Source organism: Diabrotica undecimpunctata, chromosome 1 (genome assembly GCF_040954645.1).
Source record: "Diabrotica undecimpunctata isolate CICGRU chromosome 1, icDiaUnde3, whole genome shotgun sequence".
Lineage (NCBI taxonomy): Eukaryota > Metazoa > Arthropoda > Insecta > Coleoptera > Chrysomelidae > Diabrotica > Diabrotica undecimpunctata.
In genome coordinates, this window is record NC_092803.1 from 121,481,822 (window position 1) to 121,495,351 (window position 13,530).

The following is a 13,530-nucleotide window of genomic DNA, read 5'->3' on the forward strand; positions in this document are numbered from 1 at the left end:
TATATAAATAATCAAAATCGAATACATAATAAAAAAAGCAAGAATGTAAGATAAGCAGTGTTGTGGAATAAAAAATTTTGCTATAACAATAAAAATGGGAAACTGAAACACCTTGACTAGAAGCATACTGATTTAGACATTTAAAAAGCCGTTAGTAAACATAATACATATAATAAATTAAACATAAGACAAAATAAAGGCAACGGATATGGAGTCACAAGATGGGACACAATATATAAAGAAGATCATGAAGTGCAACAAAATCCATTTTTATAAAATCATTATAAAACCAATAAAATGCTATGATATGGGTGATGTAAGATATGAGTAATAGAAGAATACGAAAACAGAAGTTTTTAAAAGAAAAACTCTAAAGAAGATCTGTGGACCGATTACCTAAAATGGAATATGGAGATCTTAATGTATTCATCAACTTTACTTGTCCAAAGAAATATTTGAAGAATCCGCTAGAGTCCAGGGACTTCGATGGGCTGGTCATATATATGATGACAGATTCCCAAACAGAACTCTATAAGATAATACGCCGAGTAAAAAACCCAGAGGTAGCCGACGTAAAATATGGGTATGGGACAATGCATTTGCAGATGACGCGTACAATTTGATTAAAGGTAGGACTACCTATATTGGAGGTAGACATTACAGAAGAAGAAAGGCTTATATTATAGTGTAGCACCAATGGAAGAAAAAATACCTTGAAAACTGGCTAAAACGTTATAATAACTTCAACGACATTTTTTCTGCAATTAAGGTGTCTCGTAGGAATTTTATGTCTTAATATGTTCACAATATTATACAACAGAAATACCTCTATGGAGCTTTGGAAAAGTATTCTTAAATATTGCATTTAGCTAGTGTTACTAAAATGGAAAACGATGCACAGGTTAAAAGCATTTGAGCTCTATTTATCATCAAATTCTTAAGATATCTATTATAGCGCTTATATAGATTTTTGTACTTTTCCACTGGTTTTCCGTTTATATATTTTAAGTATGCTTTATCTTGGACTACGAGTATTACTACTTGGTCGTCCGCATAGTGTAACGTACATAAAATGGCTATCTCCTATTGCACTATAGTTTTGTTTACAGTTTTTTAGATTTCTCTACATAGACACCGAAAAGCAGTGGGGATAGGCAACAACCTTGTCTGATTTTTAGTAATATTTACTACACTGTATACGCTGCGCCTGTATACGGATTTTTTATTTCATTTTTATTACTTTTTTTCGGAAGACTTCTCTTTTAAGCCGGTCGTACTGTGGCTCATTCGCTCATTGTATACATTTTATTTATTCATAATGCCCATTTCATCATTCTGGTAACATTTCCTGTATCAGCTTGTAAAGGTCCAGGGGATAGATGGATGGATACTATTTGTTTTTGGAGTCACTTGGTAGTGTCCAAAAAGTGTTTGCCGCCTTCGATCTAGAGACTTGAAGTCATGGAAAATATAGTTCTCTGTCTCATGTTCTACGTACCAAAGCTTGCAACTTAATTTCTTTTTAAACAAAAACTTCTTACCCATTTGTTTGAAGGTATTGATTGCCGCAAATTGATTAAGCAATGCTGTTGTGATTTTGAGCTGATTTATGGTCGTTTTTCGCAGTGCTTCAGCCACATTAAAGCATGTTCATTAAACATAAGTTTTGCCATGTGCTTTAGTGGATATACTGTTCCAGTGAGAGTTATATTCGGATCCATGCTTTATAGGATATCTGGTTTTAAACACCATATTTTTCAATGGGTGGGCTAGCTACCATTAAGGTAGTCAACGCTCTCTTGCTTATTCATTCTATCTTCTGATTTTAAGTAGGTCTCGAGTCTACTCACCAGATTTAGATTTTGGATAATTTTTGACTTTTGGGAGCTCAGGGTAAGCCCTAATATTGTTAAATTTTTCGTAAGCAACAATAACTAAATCATCTGCATTGATCAGAACATAATGTTTGTCATTGCCAAGTCTTTAAACCAATTCGTGACCAAATTTCTCAAAAAAGAGGAGATAAGACCACCTTAAGGACAGTATTTAGGGCTACCTGTGCTGACACTTTATCCCCAGCAACGTTACGTACATCAAATAGCTCTACAGCATGCAATTAATCCATCTGCAGCTAATTTCGTCTATTCCTTATAAACAAATGGCCCTTGTAATTACTTAGTGGGAGGTGTTGTCGATTACTCCCTTTATTTACACCATCACCAATTTGCATATCGAAGTTTCTTTAGTCTTTAGCTTTTTCCTGTGCAGATGTACCAGGTTTAGGTATAAAAGCTTATGAGCCCCCTTCCGAACTCGGTGATTTATGTTGCTCCAATGAATTTATTACTCATTTGATTTGCTTCTGATCTACCACTTCTTTAGCCATACGCCAGTTTCCAAGACCTCCGAGTCATGTTATCTAGTTCAGTCCGCCACCACTTATCTAGTTGTATCTTTGGATTCGAATTCAGGAAAGTGCACCCTGAAAGGTGTTTCTGGGTCTCTTCGCCATTGAATTCATATTCCTTCTTTTAAAGTTAAGGTATACTTATTTGAGGGTTCTTACAGAGTCCTTTATGGAGCCTTGACATTTCTGTCGTCTCTTTCATCTCCTCGCAAGGATTCTCTGTTTGCTTTTTTCAGTTCCTTATTGTATTCAGTCAGAGCTTTGATATAATCGGTCTACTTACCTGATTATTTGGCGGTATTAAAAATTCGACTAACTTTTGTGATTTGCTAGGTTGTTATTCAAATAGTTGTCTTGCTTTTATTTATTTCTACCAGTATTTTTTTTTGGTTTCCAGTTTGTTTATTTGCATGGTGTCATATGTCTATAAATAGTAGTTTACTCTACTCTAGCAATATAAAGTGATTAACAATCATAATATTTGAACTATTTTAACTGTATTTACTTTTTCTTTGCATTTATATTAAATTTTTAAAATTTACGCTGATGTAATTAAAACATAAATCTTTATTTAACGTTTGAGTATACTAGTTTTGGTCCTCAGAGTAATATAATTACATTTAAAATCGTCGTATTATACATAATATTAAAACAATATATATGAACAGCGAATTCAAAATTTGTGTATTGGTATCTAGATACCAAATCTTCTGTATTTACGTTTGGGCTGACGCCGTCTCAGGGATCATCCGAAGAGAGCGTAATCACCCACAGTAATTAGCTAAAAAATATGAAAGATGGGGGGCTGGAAATGGAAATAAGCAAATGTTTGAGGGCTGGTGAAATAGAGGGGGCCAAGGCTCCAATCTCTTGAATATATATATGCCCATAAAAACACACAACAGTACGAGTCTAGTTAGTTCTATTTTTTGGACTAAATATGAAGGTAAACAAACTGTGGTTGTTTATTTTTAGTGATGGTGATTTAATTTATTTTTTTTTTCGGTTTCTAGGCTTTCGTTTGTCTGCTTGTTGTGGCTGCTGCAGCCAGCTATGTACAAGGTAAGCAAAAATAATTCAAAAATATTTTAAATTTTTTTTCGTTCTAGTAATTTCATATAAAAATTATATGAAACATTATATGTTATTTTTCGAAGTTTTAGATCTGTAAAGACGTAATAGCGAAATGACTTCCTGTATAATTATTTATTTTACCCTTTAGTATGTTCTTAATCATTAAAACGTGGTTTTCTTTTAAATTACTTTATTTCTATGACAAAATATTTTGTTAACTGTTCATACATTACGTGGTTGGCTTGTCATTTGAAAAAGAACTTAGCTAATACAGAAATGCATTTTTTTTTTACTTTTTTGTTCAGCATTTTCTTGTCGATAATACTTAAACATAAAATAGATATAGTATACGATTTCTTTTTATTCCACAAGTAACTATTATATCTCAAGATATATATATTTTATTTCCCAAAAAATTCTTTCCCATAGGGCACTTGTTTGGAGAAATTTTCTTAAAAATAGTTGCTGATATAGGAGAAATATAGTCAAATAAGGTCGTTACATTTCAAACCATGTGTGGTCAAATACTAAATAAAACTTGATGATATACTTGTATAGGATATGAAACACAAAAAGTAACATAATAAACTGTTTGAAATAAAATAAGTTGCTATAAATAAAAAGTAACAAACAAAAACAAGTCATTGATGGTTTTTTATGTAAAATTGAAAAATCTTTTAGATTTTATAGCCTTTTCTTATGTGAGAATGTTTAAATATGACCGTTTTATTATTTCCTTACACATGATGCAAAATTTTAGTATTTATTATTTATTACTTTTTCTGGCACTTAATGTCTTTTTAATGGTTGGCTGAGGGTCATTACTTTCAACGTCTTATGTAGGTATTTTCTACATTGTTTTATAATATTTTGGTTTTAAGTAACCACACATATTTATTTATAAATTAAACAAGTTTATTAACATCATCTTAGTAGAACATACTCGTGTTTTAATATTTCATATAAAGGGGGTCATTTCCAGGAAGATTCTTGAGCGTCATTTCCATTATCATCTATTAAAAAAGCTCACAAGACCAGCAGGTCCAAGCTTAAAAAAGATTGGACCTCCTGGTCCAAGTTTCTTATTTTTTACGTATAGTATTATCTTTATATTTATTTTTTTCCTCTTCCAGTTGCTTTTCAACAACTTGTTGGTTATACCTACATTTTGGCAGAATTTTTTAAAATAATTTTTTTTTGAAAAGTATTTCCGTAGTGGAAATCGAAACGTCAAACATTCGTTAAAAATGTAATTTTCATTACAATAAATTATGGCTTAATTCCAAATAAATATAATATTTAACTTAGACATGCCACAAGAAAACAGTTTCAAAGCTAGTTGGTTTTGTTTGCTTTGTTGTTTACAGCAAATATGTTTATATCAATTTATGTTTGTTCATGATGTACATATCAAAATTGCATTGATAAGTTTATATTTGATTAACAAATATGTTCCTTAGGTATAAACTTTAGCTCTAACAGCAAAGTTCCCGTTAATTTCTATATAAGGATATCTTTAGCAATGTATGAGGCCGGCAACTCCAATTACATTTCTTACTTGAGTCATACCAATAATGCCATTTATTTTCAATCCTTTAAACGATGTAGAGACGTTAATTGTGATATATATGTTTCCGGCCAATCCCAATTTCAGGACAAACTAGTTTTGCCTAGGCTAAACTAATTTTTCCTATACACTTCTTCTTCTTCTTTCTTCTTGTATGTAGGCCTTAAAGCCTGTTTCTTCTTCAATATTAGCCTCCTACATTGTTTAAATTATCGCACCATCTTTTTCTTGGTCTGCCAATACTTCTTCGTCCATTTGGTGACTTATCTCGTACTTTTCCTATTCACAATATGATTAATTGGTATAGCCTAGTACAACTAATTCATCCTAAGCCCGATGGGATAAACCAGTTTAGGCTAGGCCAAACTAGTTGATCCTGAGATAAATACGTACATTCCACTAGTATGACCTAGTATAAACATTATAATATACCTACAAAGCCAAAATAAAAAGATAAACTGAATAGAATACTCTGTAATTGGAAAAATAATCATTTTTACTAAAAGCATAATGATTCATCGTTAAAACTAATGGACAATTGATAATACAGGCAATTATATTGTAACAAATAATAAGTGGTTTTTTTATAAAAGTAACTATTCTTCAATTATATTGTGCTTTGATCGCAGTTAGAATTGCAGAGTATCACTGTCTTCTTGCACTTTTATCTCTTTGTGGAATCCGTTTTGTTGTAGTTGTATATGATATTACCTTGTCCTGATCCAACTGGATGTCTCGTTACTGCAACCCTTAATGATAATGATATTTCAGAGGATTGATTTACATCTACTACCTCTAAAAAAGTTTGATGGCAAATTACGCACTCTGATCTGAAACAAAATTAAGATCTTATTAACTACATTACTACTTCAAAAAGTTAGATAAATTGTTAGGTAAAAAAATTAAAACTTGCAGTATAGTTTCGAAAGTAGTCTATGTTTGGTGCTAACTTTGTAAAAACCTTTGTCATTTGTCTAAAGAATAAGTCCAATGATGTTTCTGTGATCACCTTCACCTTTGTCAACACTTCGAATCGGTATAGTCACATTATGTCTAATGTTAGCTTGTGGATGAGACTTGTCGAAAGTTGCTTTCATTTTTTTAGCCTGTTTCACAAGATTGATTACTAACTTCTTCAACATTATCATCCCTGTCTTCTCTTAGGTTAACATTACAATTATCCTCTATTACCTTCCTTAAATCATCTTCGTCCTGAATTTTATTTGTGATTCCTTGTGGCAAAGAGGAACTCGAAAGTACTACTCTGAGTTCTATTCCAAATAATTCCTTGTATGGAGATTGTTTTGTCCCTAAATGGTGGGCGCGATTTTTCATGAATTGGACATATCTTAAGCCCTCTGATCATTTCGTTGAATCCTGGTCTTTTATCCAACAAAATATCATATTCTGAATATCTTGGTTGGTACGTTGAGTGGAGTCCTGGCTTTGACTGTGCCTGGGCTTTTGAGTTCTGGCCAGAGACTGGCAAACTCACTTATAATATTGACAAATTCCCTACCGTTGTCAGATTGAAGAATGTACGTCGATATTATAGTTAGAAATAAATCATTCAAATTGTAAACCACCTCTGTTGCTCTCTTAGATTGTAAAGCATGTAGTAGAACAAATTTTGTTAGTTAATCTTGCTAAACCATAATAAATTAAAAATTTACATCTGCTTGTGTCGAGCTTGTGAAAATCGATCAGACCTACTTGGCACCTGCTATTTATTTCTTGTCTTCATTGTATTCTTTTGATGACAGACACGCATAGGCATCATAAAAAGAAGAAGAAGAACATTCAATCCAATTCGGAACTCCGGTATAAAAATTGCAGCAATAAATGCAGAAGAAAACGAACTATAACTATAAATACCATTTTTATATTCTACCCTATAGTTAAAAAATAAATCTACTACATACAAACGGAGACGTTTTGTATTAGAAAAAAAACTATTTCTATTTCAACAAATTCATATTTAAAAGTCTACGGAAGATTTTTATCACACATAACAGAAATACATTTTAAGAAAATGACCTACGACACTGTCGACTTTACTATTCACTATTACATAAAATAAAAATCAAAATACAAAGAAACGCCAGTTGTTGCATAGTACATTTTTGTCTTAATGTGTCTGGGTATAAATATTTTCTTAATGAATATAAATTAATAACACAAAGTAACACTCTGTTAAAAAGAAACAATGTTTTGGATGTTTAAGAAATAATGAAAGTGTTAATGTCTTTCTTGAATCTATTTCTGGTAGAGACGGTTGGTATTGTTCAGGTATATAAATATTTTTATCATTCACGAACTGATTCAGTTGCATAATAGAAATAAATATCTGCTTTCTCTGCTTGAAAAAGAATAGTTTATTCAGATGTAAATCTTTTAAGGCCACACTTTTTTAAATCTGTATGTTTCTAACAGGTTGATAATTAATTATACACATAATTTGTTTCGGCTATTAAATATATTAAATATATTAAATAATAATAGTTCTATCTATTATAGACTGATAGAACTAATAGTTCTATCCGTCGTCTCACATAGATTTCATTTCTACGTCTGATGTTTGGTTCGGGTGTTTCCAACTCTTCATACAGCTGTGCAGACGACCTTTCCAGGCTAGCAGTAGCTACAGTGCGCTTTGCTTCCCTCTTTGCTACTAAGTTCTTAAAACTTGTGCATCAATTATTTGTATCAGTCACCATCATTTAAAAAAATCGCTTGGTTGGTTACTTATTCATTTCCTAGATATTCTTCATCACACTCATATTTCGAAAGATTCTAGAAATAAGTGGTGTTTATTATAAAAACGCATGTTACTCGTTTGTGTAATCGTTACAGTTTAAGAAAGTGTTTCAACATTCATCCTCATTCTGATTTCGCTCAAGATATTCTTAGATATTTAAAACACTGCTCTAAACATTTTCTGTTCACACTTATGTTTTCATCTGGTGATCAGGATCAGCTTTTACTTAGTAAACAAAATATTGAAACTTATAAATGATTCTACTTATTTTTTTGTGATTTAATGTATATAAAATCATTAAAATCTTCAAAAAATTTTCTTTTAAGAGAGTGGTCATATTTTCCATTTTAATGTTTATAAGGCATTATTTAAAGAGCCAGAGCCAATTAAGAACTAGAATTAGAATCGAAATTAGGCGTCTAAACATATTATCTCGCATTAAGCATTAAAAAAGTACTAATAAGGACATTCATTTACAGATTTTATAGTATTTTTGTCTTTCTAAATTCCTTTTCAATTGAGATTTGCGACCAATAGTGAATTTTTTTTTGTCTCAAGCGTAATTATTAATTGAATCATTTTATGTTGTGTTAATCCGATATATTATATTACGCAGCCATGATCTTTTCTTTCTATACATATCTGTCCTTGGATGATATCTTCTAATACTACTAGCTGTTGTCTAATTGACTATTTATTTCTCTGCTAAAAAGATGAAGATGTGTAGATTTTCAAGAAGTTGCATGACAAGACAAGATGTCGTTTGCATTATATTGATTGCAATTTGTCTTAATAATACTATATTGCGAAACTGACACATTAACACCGAGATGAAGTCAAGAATTTATCAAGCCAGTGTAAGACTAATAATGACATATGCCTCAGAAACAAGACTCAACACAGCCACAACGTAAAGGCTACTAAAAACGGCAGAGATGAAAGTACTGAGAAGAATTACAGGAAATACGCTGAGAGATCGAAAGAGAAGTGAAGACATTAGAAAAATATGTAACGTACAGTGTCTAAATGAATGGACACAAAATAAAAAAAAATGGAATAACCACATAAGCAGAATGGAGGAGACCCGTGTCCTCAAAATTGCAAGAGATAAGTCAAAAATCGGCAAAAGAAATATGGGATGACTATACAAAAGATGGAGTGATAACCTTCCATAGAAGTATTAATCCGCCAATGAACAAGCAGAATTGCTTATAAAGAGGAAGAAGAAGAAGACACTTTGTTTTTTGGGGAGATATATTGACTGCTATCGGTTTTGTTTTGTAAGCACTGATTTAGAAACCCACCTTAGTAGGATGATTATTGAACAATGAAAGAAGTAGAAGATAAAAATATAATTGCATACTTTAAAATTTTAAATAATAATGAATTCATTCTCCTGGATGTTTGTGCATAATTAGTATTTATAAATTACATATATTGCAGCTGTTTAATGAGTTTCGTTTGTTTTATATAATAAATACTAGTAGTACTTTAGAAATACCCACACAATCGTAAAATCATATTTATGCGGCCTAATACATCCAATATTTCATGGTTATGTAAATGTGAATATAAGTTAATATATCAATTTTCTATCATAATTAAATTTTTAAAACAGAATTTCTCAGAGTTTTATAATAAGTCGTTAAATCAAATTGTAAGCGGACAATATTTTCTGTATGTAGAAAAGAGGAAAGTAAGAAGTTGAATATTGATCCCTTCAAATTTCGAGTTTCGTTGCGACGCAGAAAAAAAAATTTATTTTAGTAGTTAAAATTAAAAATGGATCTGCGATATAAATTAGGATACGCCGGTGGGTCGGCTCGGTCGATCATATCGACCCAATGGATGAGCTAGTAAAGTAAGATATGGGAACTTAAGACTCAGTGTTACTCATTCTATTGATTCCAACCAGAAAGAGTGAGAGCGGAGAGTCTAGGAAACCGGAAAACACACTTTTAATAAATTCCTTAAAATTATCACTTATTTTCACCTACTTTTTGTACTTTTGGATCAAAAATGGAGTCAAAAGATTTAAAAGACCAAATATAATCAAAACAAACACTTCTCGATTGTTTTTATCAATTTTCTTTCAATTTTGTTGTATCTATTTTCAATTAATGTCAAATATTTTTTTAATACGAATCCAGAATAGCTAAAGATTATCATACGGACCTTGATCTAAGATGGTTGGTAAAAAACAATATTTAGCTACCACAGAGTAAAAGCTTTCATTTTAATGGTTTCTACTTTAACTTTTAATGCTGACTCCGAATTATTCATTAGTTCTTCAGTATCTATTGCAGTTTTGGCTGCAGTAATCCACGAAGAGTGATAGGATACAAAAATATAGGATCGAATTTTTTTCAAATTTTTATATCACCACAATACTTGCTGCAATTAGGAACAGCTATTGACGAATTTGTTTTACTTGATCATAATTCTTAACAGCTTTCATAAAATTTCCTCTAAACGGCTTTCTTTTTGAGTTGAGCTCTATCTGAACTTTTTAAAGTGGATTATTACTTCGTTTCATATTTTGTTTTTATATAGAAATTTCTTTTTTGTCTTTAACTTATAAATTGGCTAATAAGATTTTCAGCCGCTACCTTTAAAAATGTTTTTAATTTTTATCTTGTTCTTTACTGCGTTTTATTTCCAATTCCTAATTTTATATGACTTTTCGATCACTTATGTTTACGTGTAATTTTATATGTATTTTATACTTTTTTTTTCAATGGAAGAAGGACTTAAGTCAAAGAAAAAAATATTGATAAGCAATAAGATTTATATTTACATTAGATTGGAGTAAAAAAAATAATTTTGGTAAATAATGCTTAAAGTACATGGTCCTAAACATGCATTCAACTATATAAAACTAATAACATTGGAAATGCTACGAGGATATATTAAACTGGAATAACGAAGTATTGATACGGGCAAGGTATATGATATAACGATAATTTAAAATAGAAAGAATTTAAATCAATAATTAAACAAAAAGTCTAGAATGCGTTAGAGTGAACAACAACGAAAGAACATCGGATATCAAACTGCGATCCCATCTTTAAAGATATTCAATTTGATCATGCAAAATTAAACACGGAAACGTAAGATGAAATTTTATGACAGAAATATCTTTAGATGAGACTACCTATTTATTTTCTGTTTTGTTAACCGTTTGCCGTTAATACACATAATGAGGTGGTAGTCTCAACAATAAAGGAAGACTACGACATGATGGGATCATTCTAAATGTTATACCATAACAAATCTTTACATAACGAGGCATTTCTCAACTGATAGTCGGTATATTTTATAGGAATAAAATAATCGCATAAAATTCAGGCCAAATGTCTTATTCAGACACACCTTATATAATTATTAACCTATCAAATGACCGTACCATCTGTAATTCCTTGTTCCATAAAAGGACATATTGCATATCTACAAATTTTTTCCCAAGATGCACTTGTTCATAGTGTTCGTATTATTCTATCATCGCACCGGTGTTGCGACATCGATTAATTTGTATAACTTTTCATGATTTTTCTGTAATTACTTTAATATTGCATGAATACGAGCCAAGGATATGTTTTGAAAGAAGTAGGTCGATCAGTTGGTGTTTTAACACGACTCGAATTTGAACTATTTTTTTAACACTCAATAATATATATATATATATATATATATATATATATATATATATATATATATATATATATATATATATATATATATATATATATATATCTTCCAAAACTTGTCTTCTAGATTATACAGTCACAAAAATTTTTTGTCCTATGTTGTCCTATGTTGCTTTATCCTATGTCCTATGTTGAGCTTTCCTTGGATATTTGATCTGTTGATTACATGACATCTTTAATATAGGTACTTATGTTTAATTACAGCTCAAATAAAATCTTCAGGCTGCTTTAAATGTTCAATTTTGGGTTCTGCTTCGATTCTAGACAATATGAATACAAATACGTAAAAATTTTATCTTGGGATTATCTTCATCCCTAGTACATTTTCTACTACCGTTATCCACTCATCATTTTCTGAGATCACATTTAACGGTATATTTTTTATTTGTCTTGTGTGTTTTTGTTATTTTTAAAACTGATATGTGGCTCCAAATTTTCAACCCAAATAATTTTACTTTTTAATATCTGTCACCTAAAATATCAGATTAGGGGGAATATTCGAATTATAAGAGTAAGAGGCAACCTCCTTTTCTTTGATCTTTGGAATTGATTTCAGTATTCAATCGATTGAAGTAATTCATTTTTAATGGACTGCTATACTATATGTTATTGAAGTGAGTTTTAACGGTAATACTAAAGCAAAATTAATTTAGACTCTCTGGATTTTATTAATAATCCCTAATTTACTCTTTTATATTCTAGGTGGCTACCTTAGCGGTGGTGGCGGCGGTGGCTGGTCCGGAGGCGGCGGAGGCTGGAAATCAGGAGGCGGCGGCGGTTGGTCCGGTGGTGGAGGAGGATACGGAGGCGGCGGCGGTGGAGGATACGGAGGCGGCGGATGGTCCGGTGGTGGATCTAGCGGCTGGAAATCAGGAGGAGGCGGTGGTTGGATAGGCGGAGGTAGCGGAGGATACGGAGGCGGCGGCGGCGGCGGTGGAGGATACGGAGGTGGTGGAAGCACCGTTAAAATTATCAAAATTCTCGTACCAAGCGGCGGAGGCGGCGGCGGCGGTGGACACGGAGGTTGGTCCGGCGGCGGCGGCGGCGGTGGATATGGAGGTGGCAGCGGATGGAAATCCGGTGGTGGATGGTCTAGCGGCGGCGGTGGATGGCCAAGCGGCGGAGGAGGTGGATGGTCCTCCGGCGGTGGCGGTGGATGGTCTGGCGGCGGTGGTGGATGGAAATCAGGTCAGTATGTTAAACCATAAAGTCCTAAAATTTAAACTATTTTTAGAAAATGTTAATTACTGAACACAAACTTATTAATAAATGTTTACTTTTAGGTGGAGGAGGTGGTGGTGGCTGGTGGTAAATTTTCCGCAAAATTGCTACAGAGTTACCAACGACCTTAACACTATGAAAAGACGAAAGAAGTAAAGATATGTGATCACTGCCGTATTTGAAATTACAAAAAAATTCAAATCACCAATTGTATATTTTTGTACATATGCTGTAAATTATTGCAACATCTTATGCATACATTTTTTTAAAGTATTTTCATAATAAATAAGTAAAAACTATTGAGTTTAGTTAGTTTTATTTATCTATCAACCTCAAAACAATCTTTTGTTGACATGTAATGAAATAAATACAATAAAATTAAGAAACTAATAATTAAATCCTGAATACAGCCTTAAATTTTACTGTAGTTACTAACGAAATATACTTAAAAGAAAAAGAATATGTACCCACATATTCTTGTCTACTTATTCCCCATTCTAAATACAGTACTTGCTTACACTACTGGGAGAAATCTATGTATAAGAAATGTTCCAGATTCTAGGATTGCCCGTTTAAGAGTTTTTAAGCAAAAAGCCAGCTACATGATTTCAATAAAGATCTGTCTGGTAAAAAACTACAACTTAATAGTTTATAAGGAATAAAAGATGCAACAAATAGATAAAATTCATTTTTACTATGAAAGTATGACAGTTACGAAATATGCGCCGAATGTGTGCAACTTATACTACATTATCGGCCGATATGCTGATGCCAATAAATTTAAAAGTGTATGTTT

The 13,530-nt window shown here is 31.9% G+C and overlaps 1 protein-coding gene across 1 annotated transcript; it reads left to right on the forward strand.

Moving 5' to 3' along the window:
* Window positions 1-3,267: 3,267 nt before the first annotated feature.
* On the forward strand, window positions 3,268-13,033 carry LOC140431264 (uncharacterized). Its single transcript, XM_072519202.1, has 4 exons — window positions 3,268-3,353; window positions 3,421-3,469; window positions 12,216-12,701; window positions 12,797-13,033. Exons 1-4 carry the CDS (start codon window positions 3,348-3,350, stop codon window positions 12,823-12,825), a joined length of 570 nt encoding a protein of 189 aa, XP_072375303.1. The 5' UTR covers window positions 3,268-3,347; the 3' UTR covers window positions 12,826-13,033.
* The last annotated feature ends 497 nt before the right edge of the window (window positions 13,034-13,530 follow it).

Coding starts and splice junctions, on each gene's coding strand:
- LOC140431264 (XM_072519202.1), top strand. Junction 3,470..12,215: donor TGCAGCCAGCTATGTACAAG/GTAAGCAAAAAT, acceptor TTTATATTCTAG/GTGGCTACCTTAGCGGTGGT. Junction 12,702..12,796: donor CGGTGGTGGATGGAAATCAG/GTCAGTATGTTA, acceptor GTTTACTTTTAG/GTGGAGGAGGTGGTGGTGGC.